At 45.4% G+C, this 27378-nt stretch overlaps 1 protein-coding gene across 3 annotated transcripts in view; it reads right to left on the minus strand.

Annotated features, from left to right (window-relative positions):
• Positions 1–9582: 9582 nt before the first annotated feature.
• The window catches only part of NSMCE2 (NSE2 (MMS21) homolog, SMC5-SMC6 complex SUMO ligase), a 213879-nt gene continuing 196083 nt past the window's right edge, over positions 9583–27378 (minus strand). For all 3 annotated transcript variants that reach the window (XM_025993443.2, XM_072733942.1, XM_025993442.2), the window contains 3 exons: positions 17277–17377; positions 16731–16837; positions 9583–9937 (listed from right to left, as the gene is read on the minus strand). In XM_025993443.2, coding sequence (XP_025849228.1) covers positions 9820–9937; positions 16731–16837; positions 17277–17377 — 326 coding nt within the window. In that variant the 3' untranslated portion in view covers positions 9583–9819. The remainder of the gene's footprint in view (positions 9938–16730; positions 16838–17276; positions 17378–27378) is intronic.

Below are 27378 nucleotides of genomic sequence, written 5' to 3' on the forward strand. Positions count from 1 at the left end.
TCCCAAAAGGCCACCCAAGAGGATTGTAGGTGCCTCAAGAACATCTATTTCTTTTATTTTAGTAATTACATATTTACTTTAATATGCTTAAAATATACTTAGCACTTCTAACCTGTAATTTCATGTAATTATGTAATTTCATGTATGTTATTATTTAGGAGAAGGCTTAACATTTTTTTTTTTTTAAAGGTGACTTGATGAAAGTAAAAAACTAGGCAAATAATAACACAGGCCACAAGTCGATATGGCAAAAACTCTTATGACGGAGTTTGAACCACTGGAGTTTCAGAAACACTACTTTCTTGGAGAATCCAGTATTTATGCCAAAAAGATCAACTGAACCTAGATCCAGCTGAGGGGGAGAATTGTGAGAGATCTCTCTCGGGAATCACACTAGTCCATCTCCATGCTTTCGATGTGTACGAACTTTTGGAAAGGGAAAGGTGCATGAGAGGTTTTGTATTCTCATGGTTTGTTTTAATTGAGACTTTAGCCTATCCGAGGCCCTGGGGGGATTGGAGATGAAGAGATGCTGCCAAATGGGGTAATTAAAAGTAATCCATGAAGTAAAATCTGAAAAGGTGGGGAGGGAATGATGAGTGGAATTGGGATGAAGTGGGTCACCAGGTTTTTGACTCATCAGAATATTGTTAAAAGAAAAAGAAAAGAAGAGAAAAGAAAATATGTGTAATTCTTTGATTTACCTCAGATCTTTTGGAACTTTGACCTAAGAATATGGTATTTAGGGCAGCCCAGGTGGCTCAGCGGTTTAGTGCCGCCTGCAGCCCAGGGTGTGATCCTGGAGACCTGGGATCAAGTCCCACATGGGGCTCCCTGCATGGAGCCTGCTTCTCCCTCTGCCTGTGTCTGTTTCTCTCTCTCTCTCTCTCTCTCTCTCTCTCTCTGTCTTTCATGAATAAATAAAATCGTTTAAAAATTTTGAAAAAAAAGAATATGGTATTTAGACAGCTGTAATTCTAGTATATGTGTGTGTGTGCTCTGTTTTGCTTTATGAACTCAACATTCATTTATTTGGGCTTTTTTTTTTTTAAGATATTTATTTATTTATTTATTTATTTATTTATTTATTTATTTATTTATTTGAGAGAGAACAGAGAGAGAGTATGGGTGGAGGTGGAGAGTCAGAGGCAGAGGGAGAAGCAGAGTCTCTGCTGAGCAGGGAGCCTGACTCCGAGCTCGAGCTCAGGACCCTGGGGCCATGACCAAAGGCAGACACCCAACCCACTCAGCCACCCAGCTGCCCCTTATTTGGGCTTTTCTTTGCATGCCGTGTGCATAGAGTCTACACACAGAGTGTGAATCAATCAGCTGGAAAAATGGTTAAAATGCAGATCTCTGTGGATCCACCTCCCAGGATTCTGACTCAGTGGGTCTGGAGTGGGGCCTGGGCATCTGCATTTTAACAAGCTCTTCAGAGTGTCTGATAAAGGTGTTCCTGGAGCTCATTCTGCCAAACCTTGATGCATAGGAAATATGCACGATCCAGATGTGGATGGGGAGGCAGAGGGGGAGGGAGATGGCCAAGCAGACTCTGACTGTGCACTGAGCCTGGAGCCTAACGCAGGGCTCCACCCTGGGACCCTGGGGTCATGACCTGCGCTGAAACCGAGAGTAGGATGCTTAACTGACTGAGCCCCTCAGTGGTGTAGGATCTTATCTTTCATTTCGGTGAAGGGTATTGGGGGAAAAAAGAATAGTATTTTGTGGCATGTGAAGATTATATTAAATTAAAATTTCAGTTTCGGGATCCCTGGGTGGCGCAGCGGTTTGGCGCCTGCCTTTGGCCCAGGGCGCGATCCTGGAGACCCGGGATCGAATCCCACATCGGGCTCCCGGTGCATGGAGCCTGCTTCTCCCTCTGCCTATGTTTCTGCCCCGCCCCCCTCTCTCTGTGACTATCATAAATAAAAATAAAAAATAAATAAAAATAAAATAAAATTTCAGTTTCTGTAAATACAGTTTTATTGGAACACAGCCACTATCATTCATTCGCATATCGTCTGTGCTGCTTCCATGCTGCCAGGTATTGTCACACAGATCGAGAACATGTTTTAGCCCAGGGCTAACATTGCCCCACTCCGGCCGGTGGGAGAAGGAACATTCTAGGGCCTGTGTAAGTTCATATTTGTGTGTTCCCTCTGATATGGAATGTTCTTTCCTGGCCTCAGAAAGTTTCCTCACTGGCTCGAGCTGGTGACAACCCAGCTGAGGACTCCAGGGGGACCCTCTGCACATCTCCAGAGCTCCCCCTCTGGGCAGCTGTCTCCTTTCTGGTCCTCTGCTCTGCAAATCCTACCTCCCTGAACCCTCAACTCTGCCTCAATTCAAACTGCCCACCAGGCGCCCGCTAGGTCCCTGGGACCCTCCCGGGAACCCTCCAGGCACTAAGCAAGGGCAGTGTCCGATGTCCTGTTGTCCAATGTCTGAAAACCACATTTTCGTATATGTGGTCCAGATTTTTAGTTGTTAAAGATCAGAGGGGGGCACCTGGGTGGCTCAGTCCATTAAGCATCTGCCTTTGGCTCAGGTCATGGTCTCAGGGTCCTGGGATCAAATCCCCACGTCGGGCTCCCTGCTCAGCGAGGACTCTCCTTCTCCCTCTGCCCTCCCCTCTGCTCGTGCTCTCCGTCTCTCTCAAATAAATAAATAAAATCTTAAAAAAAAAAAAAAGGTGAGAGGGCAAATCCCATTTCGGTTAGTCCATCATTGCCAGCAGGGAACTACGCACTATATTTTAAAAGAGGTGACTGTAAATTTATCTCTACCGCAACAGGAACGCAACATGAAAATACTGATCATTTTTACTGGTGATAAAACCACAGGTCCCGTGAATTCGACTGTAGAGTGTTGCCTACATTTATAATTGTAGGAAATGCAATTAGTAAAAGTAAAGATGTAATTTTTCCCCCATATGGATTCATAAACCTGAATTTTATCCATGATCCCCTGGGGGCCATGGTTTCCCAGAGGAGAGGCCTGTGCTAAGCGCTAACAATAAGTATTCTGAGCATTGGAGATCCTCTAATTGGCCCTGCCGATTGCCATGTGGTGTCTTCCTCAGAGTCCCATGTTTTGTACAAAACAGAAGGCTCAGTCTTTTCTCTGTGGCAAAAACATCCTCAATTCCTTTCAGCATAGTGTCCATGTTTCATCATCCTCAGCCTTGTTTTTGCTCTTCTCTGGGCTCATCAGAGTCTCTACATTCTTTGTGAACCGTAGTGACCATCAGCAGCCTCGAAACTCAGCTGGGGCCCCCACCCAGAGCCTCCTGGCCTGACTGCCCTGACCGTGAATGACAGCGTTTCCAGTACATTCCAGCAGCATGCTGACTCCTTTCTTAACGGCACTGCGCTTCTGGTTTGTATTCTGTTTATGACGAAGGGTGGTCCTTGGGTCGACTCCTTTCTTAATTGTATCTTGCTTTTTCTTTTTGTTTTTGTTTTAAGACCAATTCTGCATTAGTTCATTAGAAAAATCCCCACTAAATGTTCCTTTCTGTGGTCATAAATGTTTATGATATGGTTATATGGGGTTGTTCTGCCCACCGCTGAATGATTATGAGGTCATCACTGAATTTCTTCCTTCTCAATAGCAGGGTGAACAGAGAAAAGAAATGGCCAGAATGTTTCACTCCATTATACTTAAAAAAAAAAAAAAAAAAAAAAAAGGAAGTTAATTAGAACTTTTGGTGACTATTAGTGATCATTGCATATAAAATGCACGTACAGTTGGGACGTAAAAAATAGAAATAGGTAGGGATGCCTGGGTGGTTTGGTGCTTTAGCGTCTGCCTTCAGCCCAGGGCGTGATACTTGGGTCCTGGGATCGAGTCCCACATCGGCCTCCCTGCAGGGAGCCTGCTTTTCCTTCTGCTTATGTCTCTGCCTCTCTCTCTCTCTCTCATGAATAAGTAAATAAAATATTTTTTTAAAATAGGTAAAATTAAGTGTGTTAGAGCTACCAGACACGATTTAATCTTATCCTCTCATTAACCCTTAACAGTTCTTTATTTTTTCAAGGAGGCTCCACAGCCAATGTGGGGCTTGAACTCACGACCTTGGCTGATATCAAGGGTTGTGTGTTCTACCGACAAGCCTGCCAGGCGTCCCTTAACAGTTCTTTAGTAATTGCTACTTTTAATCCTGTGATTAGGGATTGAGGCTTGAATAGAACTCCTATTTCACTCTAATCTTTAAGATTAAGCTTCAAAAACACTTCCGAGAATATGGATACGGGTTGAATTTAGGGCATCAAGCGTTTGGTCTCTCGTGCAGCTGCTTGGTCTCTCTGAATGACCATGAAGAGAGCTCTCTCCTCCTTGTCCTGTAAAGCAATCCTCCCTTGGCTTGTTTGTATCATTTATATGCCATAAAATTCACCTGTTTGAATTCAGGGACATTTAGTAAATCCAGAATTGTACAATCTGCTTTTTTTAAAAAAAGATTTTATTTATTCATTTGAGAGAGAGAGAGATCAAGAGAGAGAGTGCACAAGCAGAAGCAGACTCCCCACCAAGCAGGGAACCTGATGCAGGGCTGGATCCCTGGGATCACGACTTGAGTTCAAGGCAGATGCTTAACAGACTGAGCCGCCCAGGCGCCCCTGCGATCCAGTCTTAGAACACATCCTTCACCCCAAAGTGATCCCTTGTGCAAATTACTCCCCGTTTCCACCCCCAGGCCCAGGCCACCACTTTCTGCCCCTATGGATTGGTCTCTTCTGCGACATCTCATAGAATGAAATTAATTCAGACACAATATGCTCTTTGGCTTTTTTTCACCTGGCATCATGTCCAGCCGCGTCACAGCACGAGTTCCTAAGTATCTCGTCCCTTCTGATCGCCAGGTGGTATCCCACTGTACCAAGTCCCAGTCTTGTTTCTCCCTTCACCAGCTGGACCTTTGGATTGCTTCCACATTTTTGCTGTTAAAAGTCATGCTGCTTATGAACGCTCATACACAAGTCTTTGCGTAAACATGTTTTGACTTCTCTTGGGTAGATACCTAGGAGTAGATTTGCTGGATTGTGCAGTGAGTTTATGTTCAACACTTTTTTAAAAAGTCACTTTTCAGAGTGGCTGCACCGGTTTGCATTTCCCTAAGCGTGGTGTGAGGGCTCCTGGGCTCTGTGTTAACGGCCCCCTTGTCAGAGGCTGGTCCGTTCCCCCCAGTCTGACATGAGCTGGTCGGCAGATCCCCCAACGTCATGGATTTCCAATAAAACCCTCATGACTCACTCCCTATTCTCCCAATCATGTTTCACAGACTTGTTTTGAATCTCGTTACCCGATTTCCTAAAACACAGTTTTGGGTTACTCAAGAATTTTCCTGTATTTCCTCGCTTTGTGCCACTGTCCCCTATATGTGGCACTTGCATAACCTTTTATGGAATTTGTTTTTCGAATATCTGTCTGTCCCAAGGAGACCGTAAGCCCCCTGGAGGGGAGATTTTTGTATATACAGAGAGTAACACAGGACATGGCATCAAGGGGGCCTTAAAGTGTTGGATAGTTGAAGAGGCAATGGACACATTTGGTTCAAATATATACTACTTTCCACATCAGCCTGTTTTCCTTCCCTTAGGACCTAGTCAATGAACATATGATGCAGAGTCTTAGAGTTTGCAGAACCCTTGGGGAGAAGTCCCAATCTTTCAGTGCACCCCAAACTCTGAGGCCCAGCAGGATGGAGTGACTCACCCAAGGTGGCCTGTGTGTGCCAGCCAGGAGTACTAGGGTGAGCCCGTATTGGAGGAAACCCTGCCAGGGAGGAGGACCTGAGCGCTGGGGACACCCGGGCATCTGGCGGCAAGGGGAGTGGAGCTGGTCTGTGGCAGGATCCTGAGTGCCAGGCCTGAGCCTCATTCCTGAGAACAGGAACATTTTTGGGGAGGGTGTGAGAAGACCACATTGGTTTTCCAGTAGGTGAATATGGCAACAGGGGGGGGATGGGAGGTTAGGGAACAGGGAGCGAGGGCCCAGACTTGGCAGGTGTTTGCAGGGGGGCCTGGGGAAGGCAGGATGGGAGTCTGCGAGCCAGAAACACTGGTCTCAGTAATGGGAATAGGAAGACGGGAGAGAAGTGCAGGTCTGATGGTTTCTGTGCTCTCTGCCAGCCGGGGCCCGAGTCTCGTGGTCCGAGGGCTGCCTCTGCACTCACTATTCTGTCCCCCCCCCCCTTTTTTTTTTACATTTTATTTATTTATTCATGAAAGATGCAGAGAGAGGCAGAGACCGCAGGCAGAGGGAGAAGCAGGCTCCCTGCGGGGAGCCCAATGCAGGACTGGATCCCGGGACCCCGGGGTCACGCCCTGAGCTGGAGGCAGGTGCTCATCCACAGAGGCCCCCAGGTGCCCCTCACTGTTCTGTTCCAACATGGGCTCTACCACCCACAAGCCAGTGACCCTGGGAAAACGACTTCATGACTCTGGGCCTTGGTTTCCCCATCTGTAAAATGGGGGCAGTGATACCTGCCTCCTAGGGTTGTAGGGAGGATTAACTTAGCGGGTACATTTGAGTCACTTAGATGCGAGCCTACTGTGTAGCCAGAGACCAGTTCATAGAGGGCTTGGAGCCTGCCCATCCTGCGATTGTTTTCTGTGCTCATATAAAGCTTCAGCCTGGGGGAGGGTGGGAGGGTGGGGAGGTGAGGGGGGAGTGGGGAGGGAGGTGAGGGGGAAGTGGGGGGTGCCTGGATGGCTCAGTGGATGAGCATCTGCCTTCAGCTCAGCTCAGGGCATGATCCCTGGGGTCCTGGGGATCGTTCCACATTGGGCTCCCTCTGCCTGTGTCTCTGCCTCTCTCTCTGTGTCTCTCATGAATAAAGAAAGAAAACCTTTAAAACAAAAACAAAAACCAAAAACCCTCCAGCTCAGGAGGGGAGTGTTCAGCGGGGAGCGGAACTGGCTACAGGAGCTGCTTTAAGCTGGACCCTCCAGGTTTGAAGTTTTATATAAGGCGACAGATAAATTATCTTATCTTTTGGAGTTTGTGGGAGTATCTTAAACTTAATGGAAGGCTCTTTTAAAGGAAATAGCATTTTTAAAAAAGTGCCTTGTGGGTACGATTTCCAAGTCTTAAATCAATCCTATCTGGGAAAAAAATTGATTTAGTTACAGAGTCTAGTAGGGTTTTTCAACTGTCACTTGTGGGGTCTTGCGTAATCTCAGGACTCTGGGACTGCCCTGGGCAGAAGGGGGTGGAAATTCCTCTCTGACTCGAGCTGCCCCCCTTTCAACAAACAAACTTCATTTGAAGAAAAGGCTTCACTTTTGGGGGAAGCTCCTGTAACAGAAATCTAACAAGTATGCCAGACTGATAAATGACAACCAAAAGGTAAGTTTTCAATGAAAATAAATTCTATATAAAACGTCCAAATCTTTAATTGGCTAGACAAAGTCATGAACCACAGCTTCTGAAAACTAAAGAAGGAAGAAAACCCTACAGGATACAAAGGCTGTACCATTTCCACAGCGGAATGGTGTTATTTTGCCTTTTTCTAGCAAAATAGCCTTTTTCTAGCTGATACTGGTGTCTACACCAATATTCCGGAATTCTCTTTAGAAAGAGTGGGGGGAAACACAAATCAAATCTTGGGTAAGTATTTCATGTTCCTCTGCTATCTGTTTAGGAAACAAAGTATTTCACAAAAGGACCACATTCCATGAAAAGTTATGTTTGTTCTGGCTTAAACATAATCATTTCCTCAGGAAGTCTGATTCAGATGAAGCATCTTAAGAAATTCAAATTGACTTAGTTTGTAGACAAATGAATGTCACCCTACTTTCTGAGTTCCAAGAAAATGTTTTCAAAACGAACTCTGCCATTTTAGACTATGCTTTTCTTTTCTTTCTTTCTTTTTTTTTTTTTTGTTTTTAAGATTTATTTAGTTGAGAAAGAGAGAGAGAGAGAGAGAGCACATACACAGTAGGAAAGGAGGGGTAGAGACAGGGAGAAGCAGAGCCTGACACAGGGCTCGATCCCAGGAGCTTGAGATCATGACCTGAGTCACCCAGGCACCTCTTAGACTCTGCTTTTATTTATTTATTTATTTATTTATTTATTTATTTATTTATTTATATTTAATTTACTTATTCATTCACTCCTGAGAGACACAGAGAGAGAGGTAGAGACACCAGCAGAGGGAGAAGCAGGCTCCATGCAGGAAGCCTGACGTGGGACTCGATCCCAGGACTCCAGGATCATGCCCTGGGCTGAAGGTGGCACTAAACCGCTGAGCCACCCAGGCTGCTTTTAAAAACTCAAATATATATTATTTCATGGCATTCTCTCCCTAGTAGTTGTCAACTTCATTTGTTTCCAGCATTTTAATGAACTTCTTTTGTTTATTTAGAGAAGTTTCATTTTTAAAATGTGCACTTTGAGTATATTTTTAGATCTAAACAATAGGGAGGAGGAGAGTACAGGATTAAGAATTCAGATTGAGACTAGGCTACCTGAGGTCCTGTCCCAGCTCAGCCATTTACGAGCTCTGTGGCTTTCCATGGGTTATTTTGCCCCTCTGTGCCTCATTTTACTCATCTGTAAAGAGGGAATAACAATTGCACCTTTCTCATCAGGGAGTTAGGATTATGGGAGTCAACATATATATGTAAAGCGTGTGGAATAGCACCTGGTACACAATAAGTGCTCAATAAATGTTAGCTATTGTTAGTTCTCCTTGGCTTCCTAGTGTAGTCAGGGTATGCTTCGTCAGGTTTAATTAAATAGTTGGGGGGATCCCTGGGTAGCTCAGTGGTTTAACGCTTGCCTTTGGCCCAGGGCATGATCCTGGAGACCTGGGATCGAGTCCCACGTCGGGCTTCCTGCATGGAGCCTGCTTCTCCCTCTGCCTGTGTCTCTGCCTCTCTCTCTCTCTCTCTCTCTCTATCATGAATAAAATCTTAAAAAAAAAGTTGGTAAAAGGTTGCTATGGGAGATTATTTAATAGATTAGCACTCTTCACACAATTAGAATATATTCAAAGATATTCAATTTAAAGACCTGGCTGGTCCTAAGTCCACAGACTTTTGGGGCTGAAAAGACATTAGAGAATATCTTGCTCAACATCTTTATTTCATGGTTGAAGACTCCAAGGCCCAGGAGCATGAAGCCACTTGCAGAGAGCCACGGAGCAAGACAGAGACCGCCAGGATGTGGTTGCTTCTGATGACACTTTAGGCTCTCAGAGGGCTGTCGTGAAGTTTCCATTATGGGCACCAACTATCATTGCACTGATAAGCCTGTTAACTGGAGCATTCTGTGCCGGTCAGTCAGAATGACAAATAAAACCATTTACATATTTGGAACTGTCAATACACAAAGCAAATATAGGTAAGTAAACTGGCTCTGCTTTATTACCCCGTGCTATCATTTATGAAGAAAATGCTTGCAGCTGGGGGGTTTCTACAGTTTCCCCATTCAATATCCTTTGAAAGACATTGTTTAGTTAAAACTATAATAAAAAATAGCCTGAAATATTAGAAATAGAAAGTCCTGGCACCACCACTATACTCGCACCACTGGAACAATTTACACCCTGGGAGGTGCACAGATAGGAGCCACTGCAGATAATCAAAATTTTATTTAAAATTATAGAACACTCAAAAATAAACAATATAATATGTTTGGATTTTTGTTGTGACATAGAAAAATGCTTCCAATTACACTTAAAACCTTCAAGTGTTACCCCAACAAAGTATGCTATGCAGCCAGTCGAAGTGCTTGGATGAGCACTGCTTTCTCCAGATGGCTGGGGTAGGAGGTAGGCTGCGGACATCCCTGTAGGTAGGTGCGTTTTTCCTACTCGGAGTGGCGATTTTTCTTCTTGTTGTGGTTCTCAATGGCCCTTCTAAGTGCTTCATCCTGGATGAGATCAGACATTCTCACATCGGTGTGGCTACAGCCAATTTTGGGGCAACTGTAAACGATAAGAAGATCACTTAGCTTTGATGCCTTCAGCATAAACTTCCCTCACAGGCAAGTATTTATTTATTTATTTATTTATTTATTTATTTATTTATTTATTTTCTAAAGATTTATTTATTTATTCATCAGAGACATAGAGAGAGACAAGCAGAGACTCAGGCAGAGGGAGAAGCAGGCTCCATGCAGGGAGCCCGATGCGGAACTCGATCCCAGGACCCCGGATCCCGCCCTGAGCTGAGGCAGATGCTCAACTGCTGAGCCAGCCAGTCCCCCCATCCTTCCCCTCCATCCCCCCACCCTCGCCTCAGATTTTAAGTATGAAGAGAACACCCTGGAGGGCTGGAGATAGGGGAGGGGTGCGATTCTGTTTTTTTAGAAAATCCGGCTCTGGCTGCTGAATGCAGAAGGCAGGCAGAGTGGAAGCAGGGAAGGCAGGAGGGCCCAAGGTCCGGGGCACAGGGCCGCAGCAGGGAGGCTGGTGGCAGGGGTCGGCTTCAGGGGGGAGGCGGAAACAGGACCTCTAGGCGCTGCTGGGCCAGGGGCACAGTGGAGCATCATGAGTTTGCCCTTCATCTCCGCAGGGAACAGCCAGCCAAGTCATGCCAGGGATGGAGTCAGGGCTCCGGTTGGTATGTGTTCCCTCTGAAATGCCCACCAGTCCTCCCAGTGGAGAGACTGCGTGGGCTGGTGGAGACTCAGGGGAAAGCTGTGGCTGAAGAAATCAGCGTGAGTCACCCACGGGTTGCGGGGGGGAGGTACTCAAAGCCACGGCTCTGTTTAGATGTGGTCTCCTCTGAAGGCAGTGGGCTGGGTGAAGTCACCTGATTTCTTCTCAGCGTGAACCAGACTTGGGTAGGGTACAGTGCCCAGCGTCTGGAGTTAGGGTGACCTGGTTCTGAATATGGCCAACGCCTCTTGGCTACTCGTGAGACCAGAGGTGACAAATGTTACCTTCCCCAGCCCCTACTCCCCTCAGGTTTGAAGTGGAGGCAGGACCCTTATTTCCCAGGGCTACAGGCATCGCGTCCCTTTCCCTATCTCCTGTGACTAGCGTCCCTGGTCATCACTCTTCTGATACATTTTAAAGCTGCTCATCTGTCTGTATCTTGCATTTACCCCATGTACCCAACCACACACTTGTGCACGCACTTGACCTTCTGTGTGATTGGCCCTGTGCTGGGTTCTGAGCGTCCAACTGTGAAATACAAATTTAGATTCCTGCCCACACAGAGCTCCGGCCCAGTGATCTGAGAAAACTCTCCAAACAGCACAGGTATATTAAGACCAAAAAAAATATATATATAATAATAATAATAACAGCTATAAGACAAGATCAAAAATAACAAATAGAAGACAACAGATAGAAACAAGAAGGGGATTAAGGTTGATCATGGGAACTCTGATTTGTCCAGTGGTAGGAAGCCCAACCGTTCTTCATGAGGGAGAACCGTCCTCTTGGCTGTGCTTTCTGGACCAAGGCATCTTTATAAAGGAGGGCATTCGTCACTGTAAGGGATAATAGGCTTGCTGACAATATTCACGTTTAAAATGCTGAAATGTGCCCTGTATGGGCAGGTATGTGGATTAAAATGTGGTTCTAAAAAGGCCCTCGCAGGAAGGAGGATCAGGTGGTCTGTCCAACCACGCACCCTTCTGACGGTTCGGCTTTGTGCTGGGGTAAGGACCGGAGGTGCCCGAGAAATGAAATGTTTCACACTGGTTTCTCAAGGGATTCATTTCTTTAATTGTGAAAATAAATAAATGAGCTTATGAGGAGGAAATGGAGACTTTTGTGACTTTAGAAAGGGCATCTTTCATCTCTTCAACTTCTGTGACACGGAAATGCAACGCAGTGTAGGTTCCTGGGATGACATGTGCTGGGGTCACCTTCACTTTGTGTTTGTCACTCGGTGAGCACGCACTGTGATGGCAAGTCTGGAGTGCTCCCCCCTCCCTAGGACCCAGTCTTCAGCACCGACAGCCAGACAGTGAATAAGCGTGGAAGGGGAAGTGGGGACCGAGGTGGGGAGGACTTCCTGGTGATGTCAGCGGCCCTGTCGGCGTGCGAGGGCTCTGAGGATGTCTGATGGGGTCAACCACACTCGGTGCTGAGCCTGCAGGCTCATGCCTCACAATGGGCAGCAGGATGGAGCCCAGGGTGGCCGGTGTCGAACAAAGAAGTCTGGCCTTGCTTAAGGGATCAACTCTGGGGACAGAGGCTTTAACCACAAACTCCTCCTTAGGGGAGCTGACGGCCTCTTGACACAAATACAGCCTCAAGAGTGAAAGAGACGTGGGCTCAGTCCCCTTGGCTGTGACCCTCTGGGCAAGTGGCTTTAATTCCTGTGCCCCAGTCTCTTCTGCCGTAAAGATGACATAGAACGTAGGGTCGTTGTGAGAAGTAAGTAGGACAATGTGTGACGGGTCAAGGAGCTGGCTCAGGTGCTACAATGTGCAGTTTCTGCTCCCAAGAAGCCCCCGTGGAGGGGAGGCAGCCCCACCGATGACGCTGGCGGGACATGGGCATGCTACGGTGCACACGGTGCTACAGAAGACTTCCTGGAAGAGAGGTTGCTCCGGGAGCCGAGGGAGAACCTTGCTTCTCACCCGATCTCAAACCAACCAACCCAGGTTTTTAAGCTACAAAGGATAAGACAGGGCCCTGATGACATGATACTGAATCAGGGCACTCCTCCTCCGGAGAAATAGCGCTCTGTATAAGCATTAGTGCATTAATCCCCAGGACATCCTGGTGAGCAAGTTAGGTGTGGCAATACCCAATCCTAAGCTCTCGAGTCACTGCTGTGCAGGAGTCAGACCCACCGGCCTTGAAGGAGAGGCTGGGTCCTCAACTCAGGTCACTGGTAGGGAAGAGCCTTCCACCGGAGCGCCGAGCAAGTGTTGACAGTGTCTGCTGAACAAGGGCAGCCCGGGTCTCAGGGGGCCCACAAGGCTGCAGGGAACCTTGGCCTCAGCCTCAGCTCAAAAGTACAAGGTTCTGAGTCTTATGAGCTCCTGGATCTGGGTGCCAAGAATTCCAAGGTCCAATCCTGCTTTAGGAGGTCTGTAGATACCTCTGGAAGTCTGAGTGGGCTGGATCGCCATCGTACCTAAACACGCTGAGTAACTCTGTCCTCCCTCCTCTGAGTCTAAAATAACGTGTCACGAAGCGGTGAGGTAAGTAATAACAACACGGACAGTCCTGACCTTTCTGACCCTGCTGGGATTTGCTCAGCGTTCCGGAGTTCCAAAGGAGCTTTCCTCCTAAGTGGTTTGCTTCTCCACTGCCAAGAAATGTGCTGGTCTGGGCCTCAGTTGGAATTTCCCCGTTTCTTTAGTCCTAAGGTCCCGTGAGATGCTGCTGTTATTTCTACTCCGCGGATGAAGCCATGGAGGCTCTGGGAGGCTTGATGGCCGGTTGGCCAAGAGTGAAACGGGGGCTGTGGGCACAGTGCTGGCGCTCCGCTCTTCAATGACACACTCCTCCTTGACTTCATTTTCCTTCCCAGGCCGTTCAATAGGACCGTTTGTTAAACACGGTTCCCATTCCTCAGCAAAAAAGGAACGGCATGGCCGTGGGACACTGGAGACGCCTTACTAATATGGCGGCCATAAGGCGGCTCTGTTAGGGAGAAAGCGCACAGCCCAACTCTCCCGGACGTCGTTTTAACTGCTGTATCTGGTGAGGCCTGAAGTCTCCACAGTTTTATCCTGACTCAGTCCACGGGAGAGAGATCTTCGCGGAGACCGCAGCACAGACAGGAAGATCCAGTCAGCACCGAGTAATACAATGTACCTGGAGCTCCCGTCTGACAAAACGTAACTAGAACCATCTAGGAAGAAGAACTGAGAGTTCTCAAACTGGATGTGTCACAGGCGTGTTTAAACAAAGGGGACCCAGAACTGCTCATCGAGTGCACATGCATCACGGGGAATGACACTACTTGCTGCTCAGTCAGGAAGCTCCGGCGTAGCTGATGAAGAGGCCTGAGGTATGTAACCCGCTGCCAAATGCGGCCTGGCTTCAGGGCTGTGCCCACCACCCCTGTGATCCGCAACTCCCCTTTCTTTCTTCCTGTCTTGCTGGGCTACCCCTCAGATGGCTTCGTTGGGGTCTTCTTCCTCTGAGTGCCTTCTCTTTAATGAGTGGAATGTCTTTCTGGGGGTTCACGTGGGGCCCTGAGGCAGGGGCCAGGCCGCAGTCCCGTCCTTGGTGGCTCTCAGACTAGCTGCCACCCGCTGTCCAGAGCTGCCCCTGTGGGGCAGGTGAGTACATCTGACTCCTCTACCAATAACCTCTCCATGACATCTTGAGCTCACAGCTCTCTGCCGGGTTTGACACCCCACATTTCCTGCGTCTCCTGGATACTTCCAAATGGCTGTGTTGCTAGGACCTCACACTCAGCATGAGCCCAGCTGTGCCTCTCAGCATCCTCCCTACACGTGTTTGTTGCTCCTGCCCTCTCTGTTGGCTAACAATCCTGCTACCCTTTTGGACATTCGGTTTACAAGTGCTAGTCATCCTCCACTCCTTCTTCCTCCCTTCAGCCCTCAGTTGCCAAACCCTGCCAGCTGTGCCTCCACAAGGGCCGTCATTCTTCCCTTCTGCCTATGACTCTTGCCTCAGTCAGGCTCCCATCATCTGCAACTTAATCTCCTGCAAACCCTTCCTCACTGACATCGTCACCTCATGCCTTATTAATCCATCTCTTGAATTGTATTGGAGTAACTTCCTAACCTCCAGTTGGACTCACCTTATTCCCTCAAAATCCTGCAATGTTGTCTCATGCCTATGGAATAATGGTGGCAAAAATGAGGGTGGTGGTGGTGGGGGTACCGTTTACCGAGTTTTACCATGTGCCAGGGACTTGAGAGTACTTCACATACATCTTAATCAAATTTCAAACATACCAGGGAGGCAATGACAATTATTATCATCAACTTATAGGTGAGGAAACTAATGAAATCATGACATTTAACATCTCTATAATGAATCTTTACGCCACTCTCCTTACTGTTATTGTCTACAGCATCCTTCTATTCTCCTGCTAACACACAGGAACCCCAACTGTTACTGACCTCTGACCACCAAGCAGAACAGGCTCTGAATGGGGCGAGCCTGTCGGCTAAAAGGACTCTTCATCATTCTCTGAAATTCTTCTCATTTTTTTCAAGGTGCAGGAAAAACACTACCTTCTCTGTGAACCTCCCATACTTCATCCACTTGGACTTAATTGTTAGCAACCTATGAAAATTTGCCGTTTGCAGAATCTGCGCTCATGTAATAGAAATGAGACAGAAAAAAGAAAATTTTCTAAATGACAAATGTTACATGTGTGCTTCCAAATAGCACGTACAATTCAAAAAAGCCCCAGGACACTTAGAAAGTCAAATATGTAACTAAGAAGATCCATTTACATGCAACCCTGTTCTTGGAGTCACTGTCGCCATCCTGGAACTGGTGAGAAATGTGCTTTGTTATCAGTGCCTGCTTTTTCCAAATCTGACTCTGGGAGACTATGGCAAACTTTAAGAAAAGTAAGAGCTGTGAAACAGAACTATCGGGGAATATCTATTCTTAGCTATTATCCCTTTTCACAAATGAAAAGGTGGTTTTTCAGAGAAAGAGCACAGGAAAAAAAGGAGAAAAGGAAAGGCTTAGAAGTCCAGAAACAAAGGAAATTATATCCACAGGGAAAATGGAAGGTTCACCAGGGAAATACAACATCTCAACTGTGAGCTGGGACTCAAAACAGAAAAAAATGTACTTGAACACTCTTAATTCTGCGACCACAAGGGCATTCTTTTGGAATAAATAGGGTAAATGACTTGACTGAATGACCATCAAGATATCTACTGCCTCCAATGCCCTATCTCTAAGTCCACGCCCACAGGTGGGGAATTCCAATTCTGGGTCTGGACCAGCAAATTTCTGGGGGATGGAGAAGTGAGCCACACATCAAAGTGGCTGTTATCAGAAGTCCATTGAGAACTGGTCACACCTGCAATTCCATTCCTACGACAAATGTGCGATAAGAGCACAAGAAATGCCAAAACGAATTATATTGAGTCTAGCCAACCCAAGGATTCCACATTATCACAGGAACAGAGCCACGGTCCTCCAAAGTTGTGTGCCACGGGGGTGGGAATGTGCGAGTTGGGGTGTGTGTGTGTGAAGGAGGTGGAAATAAATAGAAAATATACGTAAAAGGAAGATTCTCCAAACATTCCAATGGAAAAAAAAATTTCTCATTGATGTGATGCACACATTTACTTGACCCTTTGGGAAAGTTGTTTAAATAATTAAAGAGATGCAAGGTTTCCCCTGACCATTCAATCTTGATCAAGACCTCTGGATACAAATCTTATCTCAGAATGTTTTAAACAAATTACCTGTAATGCAGGATGGCAAAAAAAAAAAAAAAAAAAAAGCCATTCCTTCTTGTGTAAGTAGATACAGAAGGGAAAAAAGAAATCTTTTAGTATCACAGTTTTCCCTAATTCTTTTTTCAGGCTATCGCGCAATTTCATGAACATTCCTATTATTCAATGATGCAACTTCCACCCAATTCCTTTTTCTCCTGTTTCGAAGGTGTGGCTCAAGTGGCTTCAGCTTCTTCCTGAGCAGACTACTCATCTTCCCGTGGTGGATTGTTTTTCCAGAAAGCCAGCTTCCGTGTTTACACTGAGGGAGGTGAATGGGCTTTAGGGGGGCCATGGAGGTGTCTTTTCCTCTGGCATGACCACCACTGGAAAGGCTCACTTCCCTTCCGGCGCCAACTCACCAGGCCTTTTTCTTCCGCCTGTGCTTGGACTCAATCATGCGTACAATGGCTTCCTCCTCATAGGTGTGGCCACACACTTTATTTTTCACCGGCTTCTTCATTTCCACCTGCAATCAAGGAGACATTCAGCTTTCAGGAATGATAATGATCCACTTCCAGTAACTTCTCCAAGTCACCAATTATTTGGAACTGTTTTTCCCCTCATCTGGGGGCTTCCTGTGTTCAACCTCGCAGTCTCGTGGCTTTAGATCATTGTGGGGGCAGACGGCCACGGAGGCAAATGCAGGTGGGCACCCGTGTCAGCTGGCCTGTGAGCCAGGAATTGCTTGACACCCCCCATCCCACCGCACCCCACCCCTCCCATGGGGCATGGTGGACTTCAGTCTTGCCAGCCCGGGAACCTCCCCCATATCCTCCTGGACCTCATCACTTTCCTTTCCTGCCTCCTTACCCCAGATGGGGAATCGAGTTAGAAAGCAAATAGGAGTCTTTTGCCTCTATAAAGCGATTGCTTGGTCTTTCCCGAAAGGAGGAAGGCGACAGTACCTGAGTAATGGGGCAGATGAAATTGGTCTGACTTTGGGTCACAATCATGTCTTCATCAACTCCTTCTGTCCCATCAGCCTCTCTGTCAGCTTGAAGACCATCTAGAGGGAAGAAGGGAAACCGCTGAGCCTCGTTGGTCTAACACTGTGCCAAGGACAGCAGGGAATGGAAGGAAGGAATGGAAAGAAGGAGGTTACTGCTTTCTCGGGGTCTGTTGGGTGGTAGGCAACCTTGCTAGGCAGTAGATGCATGTTAACTCTTCTCTTAAGAGAATCCTGCAGGGTAGGATGGATTCTGCCCATTTTTTTTTTTAATTTTAAAGATTTTATTTATTTATTCATGAGAGACACACAGAGAAAGAGAGAGGCAGAGACACAGGCAGAGGGAGAAGCAGCTCCATGCAGGGAGCCCGATGTGGGACTCGATCCTGGGACTCTGGGATCACACCCTGGGCCGAAGACAGACACTAAACCACTGAGCCACCCAGGGATTCCCGATTCTCCCCATTTTTGATAAGGGGAACCGACTCAGAGCAGGGAGATAACTTTTTCAAAGAATTACTTTGTGAGGGAATACTATCCAGTAATCAAGACTGTGGCTGTGGAGTCAGAAGTGCCCAGTTATCTCTTTCATTTCCAGCTGTGAGACCTTGGACTAGCAAGATGTTTTTTTGGTAAAGCCTCTACTTTACAGCTTTGTTGCAAATTTTAAAAGAGAGATTAAAAGAGATGAAAAATGCAGCATGTTTGCACAGTCCCTGGCACGAGGAAACATTAAATAAATGGTAACTACGTTAACTAGCTCTGGGGTTCTCAAACTTTTTGGTCTTGGAACACTTTCATACTTGTAGATATTAAGGACCCCCAAAAACTTGTTTGGGTTATGGTTTATCGATATTTGCCATCGCAGACATTAAGACTGAGGATTTAAAAAATATGCATTAACCAATTCATTAAAAAAAAAATATTGGGGCACCTGGGTGGCTCAGTGGTTGGGTGTCTGCCTTTGGCTCAGGGCATAATCCTGGTATCCTGGGATTGAGTCTTACATTGGGTTCCCTGAATGGAGCCTGCTTCCCCCTCTGCCTGTGTCTCTGCATGAATAAATAAATAAAATCTTTAAAAAAATACTACTACTCCTGGGGTACCTGGCTGATTCATTCGGTAGAGTATCTGATTCTTGATCTCAGGATTGTTGAGTTTGAGCCCCATGTTGGGTGAGTGATTACTTAAAAATAAAATTTTCAAAACAAAACAGAACAAAAATAACTCCAGGGGCACCTGGGCCAGCTCAGTTGGAGGACATATGACTCTTAATTTTCACGGTTATGAGTTCAAACCCCATGATGGGTAGAGAGATTACTTAGATTAATAAAACTTAAAAAAAAAAAAAACCTCCATTATTAAATGTTAACATAAATGATATCTAAAAAACTAAGAGTAATTATATTTTCCAGAACAACAAAAAAGAGATAAAAATGGCCTTGTCTTTATATCTTTGAAACTCTTCTTTACTGTTTGGCTTAATAGAAGATAGTTGGATTTTGAGGAACACCTGGGTGGCTCAGTCGGTTTAGCATCCAACACTTGATTTCGGCTCAGGTTGTGATCTCTAGGTCCTGAGATCGAGCCCTGTGTTGGGCTCCATGCTCAGCAGGAAGTCTGCTTGAGATTCTCTCTCTCCCTCTGCCTTTACCCGCCCCCTTACTCTCTCTTTCTCTATAAACAAATAAATAAATACATACATAAATACATAAATCTTCAAATAGAAGATAGTTGGATTTTGATATCTGTATATCCATCCAGTCTGTTGTGATAATACGTCACACAGCCTCTGGAAAAAGTACACTTATGGAAAGAGAGTGAAAAAGACTAGTGACACCTTACTATTGTTAGGAAGATAGTTTGGGCCTCATAGGTACCCAAAAAGGCTCTCAGAGAACCCTAGGGGTCCCACACTTTGAGAACTGCTGAGCCCATGCATGGTAAAGGTTTTGGATAGCCCATTTGATTCTGAAATCTCCGTTCTTTTTCATTTCATCACAACTTGCTCCTCACTGAGGGCAAACAGATGATGGATGGTTTCTGAATGGGATAATGAGACTGAGTAGCTCCGTGAAAGCCTTTATTTCCAGGGAAGGGAGATGTCCTTTTGTGCAAACATCAAAGATCAATGGCTTTTTAAAAGCAAATGTTGACAGTGTCTTCCTTCCTCTCTTTCCTGCCCCCCCTTTCCTGTCCTTCCACTCTTCTCTCTTCCCTTCCTCCTTTCATTCTGGCAAAATAACATTGACATTAAAAACTGCTTTGTTTTTAATGTGGGAGGAAAACCCCTGTCTCAGGTTCAGATGGTTCTGCACATGTTTCAGTTCCTAGAACTGACAGCCCTGGTCTCCCACCTTGGCCAGATGGAGTGTCTGTCCTACTGGGGGCAGGGAAAGGGCCACAGAGTGCTAGTTCAAGGTCACCCAGTCAACTAATAGCTGGCCCCCAGGCATTCTGCCCCTAATTAATCTGTTTTTTTTTTTTTTTTGTAGGGGTTTCATCTTGTTTTAGCAGACTACTGTTATTTGTATGTCAGCTTGTTGTGTTTTCCTAGAGAAACATCCCTCAAAGCTCTCATTCCTTGAAGAAGGCAGGAGAGGAGACCTCAGCATGTAGGGCTTCTCAGGCAGAGCACTGGCCACTCAGGTACAGTACCTGGGGCCTTCTGGCTTTTCAAGGACCTGTAGAAATCTGTCTGAGACCTCGAAACTCATTTGTTGGCTTCAGAATAGGATAACTACAAAACAGAATAAATGCCAAAGGTCAACAAAATATTACGCTAACTTCATTGATTGCTGACTTGATAATCAAAAATATTTCATTTGAAAGCCGTATGTAGGCTGGAGTTAGGATTGAACTTAATAATTCCCAGGGAAGCAAAGATACATGCTGATAAATGAATAGCCAACTATAAGTTACTTGTAGCCAACCTATTTCCAAAGCCAAACTCTAAAGATATTTTTCAAAATTTTATGTCCGCAATAAAAGTATATTTAATGTGGAGGTTGCCATATTTTAGTATGCTTACTGTGATGTGGGATGGGGCCTGTGAAGAGTTTAGGGACTTCCCAGGACCTGTCTTTGGTATTCACAGAGCAAGAGTTAGACTCCTCGAGGATCCTTCATCAGCCCAGTGGTTGCTCACCATGGCTCAGGAAGGTTGGACAAGGAGCCAAGTCAGCCAAGCTAAGAGCATTCTGTCTCTTTAATTCACCTTCTAAAGCCTCCTTCTGTGGGTGGCTCCTGGTAATTTCTTACTGTGTGTTTGACAGTCAAAATTAGGGTCTCTCTTTGTCCATTCTTACAGGGTTTATCCTGAACTCATGGCAGATTTTTTTTTTTTTCCCTGATGGCAGAAATCTGACTGTATATGTGATACTGTGGAATTCACCAGAAAATCTGGTAGATGAATAACAGAGTTCAGCCAATGTGAAAGGCTGTGGGTTTGTTTCTTATTTTCTATTTTTAAATTTGAAAAGGTAGAGGAAGCAGCAAAGCACAAGGGAAACGCAATGCCGACCACTAGGGAGGGAGGAGTGGGGAACTCAGAACCTGTAGGTGGCTTTCAACATCCGTGATCATGAAAGAAGGTAACAGAAGTAAGACGGAGGAAGAATGCCAACAGTGAGTAATAGTCCACGGACCGAGAGTCTAAAAAGAGAAAGATCCTCAACAGCTAAACCTCTTGAGATAGAACATTTCCTCACCCGAAACCTATATTTATAGAAAGTGATATTAATGTTGGGATCTACGATGTGCTAACAAAAGGTCACATCTGGCAGTAAATATCAGTCACACTTGTTTAGTTGATCCAAAGATAAAACCTCTTGATAAGCTTCATAAAAGGAAGATTGGAGAGAAGAATATAGATCACCTAAGTGGAACCACATAAGTTTTAAAACTGAGGTTATCTGGGACGCCTGGGTGACTCAGTGGTTGAGCATCTGCCTTCGGCCCAGGGCGTGATCCCTGGGGTCCTGGGATGGAGTCCCGCATCAGGCTCCCTGCAGGGAGCCGGCTTCTCCCTCTGCCTGTGTCTCTGCCTCTCTCTCTGTGCCTCTCATGAATAAATAAATGAAATCTTAAAAAAAAAAAAAAAAAAAAAAAAAGCAGTACCTGGTTGGCTGTCAACTTGTGACCTGGTGGGCAAATCTCAAATATGCCCCTCCCGTCCCTGCCTGGGCCCAGGGCACCCAAGCAATGGGCTGAGGGAGGAAGTGCAGACAGGAACTAATGTTTCCAGAGTCCCCATAAGGGATGTGTCAGGGTATGAGTTAGTAACTTGGTCGTGATTCCTTCGGATGTCATGAAATGAACGGGAAGAGGAAAGAGAAACCATGGAAATGCTTGAAGTGATAACCAAGCATACAATTACAGAATTCTAGAAGTCTATTAATATTTTCCTGTGATGTAAAGTTAGGGGGTGGTGAGGGCATCTGTTGAACCCTGAGATGTGGGTTCATGGTCAGCTAGTTACGACTGGTAATAAGCTAAACGCCTCTGCCTTTATTGTCTCCAATCGGCCGTCATCCTTCTAGATGCTTGCTCAAGCCAAGACTTTTGGATTTATTCTTAATCACTCATTTTCCTTCGTTCTTCACATGTGAAACCATTGGCATGTTCTGTCGACTGGTTCTAAACGATAGTCCCTAAATCTAAATCTAGTAAATCTAGCCCCTTCTCTCGAGTTTTACCATATCCAAACCACTATGGCCTCCTGTCCAGACCTCTGCGGTAGCCTCCTACCTAGAATCTCTGCTTTGACAAGGGTCGTGATGCTCCAATGTGCTACTCACAGCAGTGCTCACAGCCAACCTCCCAGACCAGTCTTCCCCCCACCCCCACCCCCACCCCCACCGTGCTCCACTCCCACTGGTCTTTTCTGTTTCTGGAACGTGCCACTATCCAGGCTGTCTTTGGGCCTTTACACTAACACGACTGGAATGTTCTTTCTCCTGATCTTTGCTTTTCCTACTCCTTCTTGTCATTTTGAAATGTTAATTTAAGCATTATCTCTCTGGAGAGGCCTTCTCGGATGTCCCAGGCTGCAAGGGGCCACCCAGGCTTGCTGTCACATTACTCACTTGTGAGGCTGTGACTCCACAGGGCACCAATCTTTACGCACAGCTTTCTCCCATCTCCCTCCTTCCCTCCCTTGCCCTCCCCATTCTCTTCCCGGAAAGCAGGGACTTGGTTGTCTTGCTCGCGGGTGTTTCCTAGAGTCTAAATGTCCTTGGTATGTAGGAGGAGGTGTTCAATAAACATCTGATTAGTAAAGCGCTTCATCTGACAAGGCAAGAGTGGGCATATTTTTCACAAGGATGTACTGAACGGATTTAACAGACGTGGCAACACATAGACACACACACTCTCACACACACACACACACACAATCCTTGCACAATGATGATTTGATAGCTTTTCAGCAAATAACAGAGAGGACTTCACTCTAGCTTGGGGTGCAGCCCTGGACCCTGAATTACATGTCAAAGGCAGGAAGTAAATATAAGTTTTACAATTATAGTAGGCCGTGTGGTAATTATAAAGGAGAGTCCAGACATGGTCTTGTGGTCAGAAAATACATTTGGTCCTGGCCACACACAGCCCTAGTATTAGTCATTTGTCTGTCTTCAGGCATCCCAAATTTGGCTACCAGTAAGACAGTTTTATGCCAGCTGGGAATAAAAGTTGATTACTGTGTGCTTTTTCAATTAAGCCTGAACATTTTACTAAAAGTTCTTTTCTCTTGAACGTTGGTAGCATATGAAGAAAATACTTTACAAATATTTACTGCCTGCTTGAGATGCCTATTGCACTGTCCAGTTTCTTTTACTTGCACTATTCTATCTAGTACAGCCTATTTGAAGAGGCTGAGCTGGTACAGGGAAGATTTGGGGGCCTCCCCTAATGTGCAAAAGAACACAGATTCCAAGTTTGAAGCAGTATAGCTCTGTTGCTACAGAGCTTCAAACTGTTTTTGCATTTCCTGACTGCAATTCTGCAATTTCTGACTGTTTCTCCCACACAGTAACCTATAGCTGGGTGGGGAGTGGCCCCACCTGGGAACTGGGGCTGAGACTCTAAGCAGAAAAAGGTGTCAGCAGGCTCAGTCACTTTGGCTTGGAATTTAGGAGCAGCGTGTGTGTGTTTGTGTGTGTGTGTTGTTTTGTGGTCCACTCCCCTATAAAGTTGTTTGTCCAGCATTGTATCTCAGTTTCTTTCTGAGACTGGTGGGTGTCCTGAATGCTAGCTGTTTGGCTGGGCCAACTTGACACTGAACACACTGATTCCTAGTTTCCAATAGTCTCTGGCTCTGCTGTGTGTGCCACTTTTGCAGAAATAAGATACAGATCATGAGGGCACCTGGGTGGCTCAGCAGTTGAGTGTTTGCCTTTGGCTCAGGGCATGATCCCGAGGTCCTGGGATCGAGTCCTGTATCGGGCTCCCTGCAGGAACCCCGCTTCTCCCTCTGCCTATGTCTCTGCCTCTCTGTGTCTCTCATGAATAAGTAAATAAAATCTTAAAACAAAAGATGCAGATCATGACCAGATAGGGCTTACATAATTAAAGATTTCCAAGATGTCATAACTTTCACAGGATGGCAAGATTCAACAAAGACTGAATGAATACAATTCAATCAGAACACTGGCTAGAACACAATTAGGATCCAATAAATGTTATTCATTATGTGTATACATATATATTTATTTATTATAATTGTTACATACTTCAATAATTGTAAATTGTCACTAGTGTGTGTGAGGTACTGTCCTTGGTATGGGCAAAAAACAGTCCTTGCCCTCAGGGAGCTCAGTCACATAGGACTGTGTGTATAGAGTGCAAAACAGTCTGACGAGGATTATGCATATACGAGATACTGTGGGGGAGCAGCTTCTAGGAGAGAACAGGTCTGGGCTCTCTGAGGAGCTCAATACTGATCTGCGTCACTGAGAAGGTTCTTTCAACCTCTATCTCTGATGCAATTCTGCTGCCTCCTTAAATGTGAGCCTTTCATTCACAGCCACCTCAGGTCAACATTCTAATCAATGGTCTTCCTTTTCGGAGCTGTCATCTATACTCATCTCAGATTCCATGTACTCGGAGAAGCTATCCAATCCAACCCAATCCAACACAGTCCCTGCAGCCAGTCTCCTTTGAAATCCGGTAACACCTGCTGTCTGTACTGTATTCTTAGCTAAAACTTCTTCATTATTCAGTTGTTTCATGTAGATAGGAATTGTTTTCCAGAAAGCTCCTTGAGGATAACTGCTGTGTGTTCAAGTCAAGCTGACTCAACTCATGGTGCATTATTGAACACCTGCTCTGGGCCAAACACCATGCAAATGCCAGGTGTAGATGCAAAGAGGATTAAGATCAGGTGTGATAGGAGAGACCACTGCAAATACTAAACATTTTGTACAATGAATGTAATAATAATAAATGTGAGATTATAAGTGTGTTTTGAACAAAGTACACAAGTTATCCGGGTGGCTCTCCAAAGGGGGTTGAAAAATGAAGAAGAACCTCCAGACAAAGTGATAACCAAGTTAGGTTCTTCTGCTGGGAGGTGTGGTAAGAAGTGGGAACTACTGTAATTAGGAACATGGGTGCTGGAGATGGCCTGCCTGGGTTCAAATCCTAGTTGTATCACTTTTTAGCTGGGTGTTCTTAGGCAAGTTACTTTATCTTTTCTTCGCTTCAGTCTTCTCGGCTGTCAAATGGAACCAACAATCATACCTGCTTCATGGAGCTGTATGAGGATTAAATGAGTTAATCTATGAAGAGTTCTTAGAATGAGGGTTGCCTGGGTGGCTCAGTTGGTTAAGTGTCTGCCTTTGGCTTGGGTCATGATCCCAGGGTCCTGAAACTAAGTCCTGCACTGGACTCCCTGCTTAGTGGGGAGCCTGTTTCTCCCTCTCCTCCCTGCTTATGCTCTCTCTTCCCACCTCTCTCAAATAAAGAAAATCTTTAAAAAAATAAAAAAGGGAAGTTCTTAGAATAGTATCTGGCAAATAGGTGACAGTAAATACTGTTATGATTATTAATATTATTATTCAGAATTTCATAGAGCTAGCATGAAGTGCATGTGTGCAACAGATATGCTCAATTAAGTAAAAATCATGTGCTATGGAATCACCCAGAAAGAAACGACATGGTTGTTCAATCCAGGGTTCTAAATGGGATAAATCTTTCCATGGCCCAGGACAGAGTGAGGCCTAAGTGAGCTCACTTGTAATTAGCTGACACAGCACTATCAACATCTTCAATTTGCTGTCCGTTTTCACTTCCATGACTCTTTCAACACACTCTCTCAAGATCTGGAAAGTAAACTGAATGAACAGTTTCAGATTATTTCTTCCAAATGAGCTGACACTATTAAGATGGACCCTTCCACATTATCATGTACTTGTTAATTTACCTACTCTTATTTCAGACATATCCTTTGTCCTCAGCTGACATCATGTATTAATTTGCCTCCATTTATTTCGTCAAAATATGTCATGTCAAATAGGAAGGTTTTATTATTTTTTTAAAAGATTTTATTTATTTGAAAGGGGGGTGGTGGGGAGCAGAGTGACAAGTAGACTTGTCCCAGGACCTTGAGATCATGACCTGAGCTGAAGTCAGAAGCTTAACCAACCTAGCCACCCAGGCATCCCACACAAAAAAATGAAGGTTTTAAAATAACAGAACCTATTGCATTGCATTGGTGGGGCAAAAATCAATCAGTCAAGATCTGGTCATACAGTATCCATCTCAAGCCAATAAATACTGAAAATTTCCTCAAACTTTGTACTTGGGTTTATGGCTTTGTATAGGATAAGGTTTAATGATCTTCTCTAGGTTACCAAGCAAGAGCAGGGAATCTAACACCCACATTCTATTTCTTTGTTCTGGGCGATTAACTAGAAAACCAAAGGATAGGAAAACCCTGGCTTGTCAGTACTGAGAGGGTCTACAACTCTTAGTTATTTAGATCCGTGGTAGAGTACGAAGCAAACGCAGATCAGAAGGCGAGAAATCTCATTTGGGCTCATCCTATGTATTCTTATTGTAGAGGGCTGGAAATATCACTCATCCAGGCACCTAAGACAGTATGTGCGATTTGTTTGTGAGTATCCTTTCCTATCTCTTTCTTTACACTAACTTCACTCTGTCTCCTTCCCTCCATTCTCAGTGCAGCTGTCCTTTTTTTTCCTAAAAGATTTTATTTATTCATGAGAGACAAAGAGAGAGAGAGGCAGAGACACAGGCAGAGGGAGAAGCAGGCTCCATGCAGGGAGCCCGACGTGGGACTAGATCCCAGGTCTCCAGGATCACGCCCTGGGCCGAAGGCAGGCACTAAACCGCTGAGCCACCCAGGGATTCCCAGTGCAGCTGTCCTAATTCAAGCCCCTAGCCATTTCTTACTTAGAATATGGCAAAAAGTTCTCTATTCTTTATTCATCTTTCTGCCTCAGCCTCTCCCCAGTCTAGTCCCCCTACTCCAGGTAGTTATCTTTCTAAAACCATGGACTCCTAAATGTGGCAAGACTTCATCAGCTGGTCCAAAGCATCTTGGTCTCCTTCTGCAACCTACCTCTGTCCCATCCGCATGTCCACCCCAAACCCCAACCCCAAACCGTGACTGCCCACACTTGTCATGCTGTTCTGCGCATCTGCTAGCCCTTCACTGATCTACTTCTGACCATTCTTCAGTACTCAGTGCAAGTATTTCCTTGGTGAAGTCCCAACACAAAGGTGATCCCTCCTTCAGCTCCCCTAGTGTCCTTGTACATGCTGTGATCATTTGTTTCCTTCTCTATCTTCCTTTCACACTGAATCCCTTTAAGGGATGGAACTCTGTCTCAATGAGCCAGGTAAGGGCAAGAACTTAATAAATATGTTCAGTGAATGGTCGGTTGCTAAAACAAGAGAATGCTTTGACTATCGTTACATAGAAACAGGTAAGATGAAAGCAATGAAGAAGACTGTTTTGAAGGCTAATATTGTGGAATAAGACAACCTGGTTCTTGATTGAATTACTAATTTTCTAGAAGGGAGCCAAATGACACTGC

This window comes from Vulpes vulpes, chromosome 13 (assembly GCF_048418805.1).
Source record: "Vulpes vulpes isolate BD-2025 chromosome 13, VulVul3, whole genome shotgun sequence".
NCBI lineage: Eukaryota > Metazoa > Chordata > Mammalia > Carnivora > Canidae > Vulpes > Vulpes vulpes.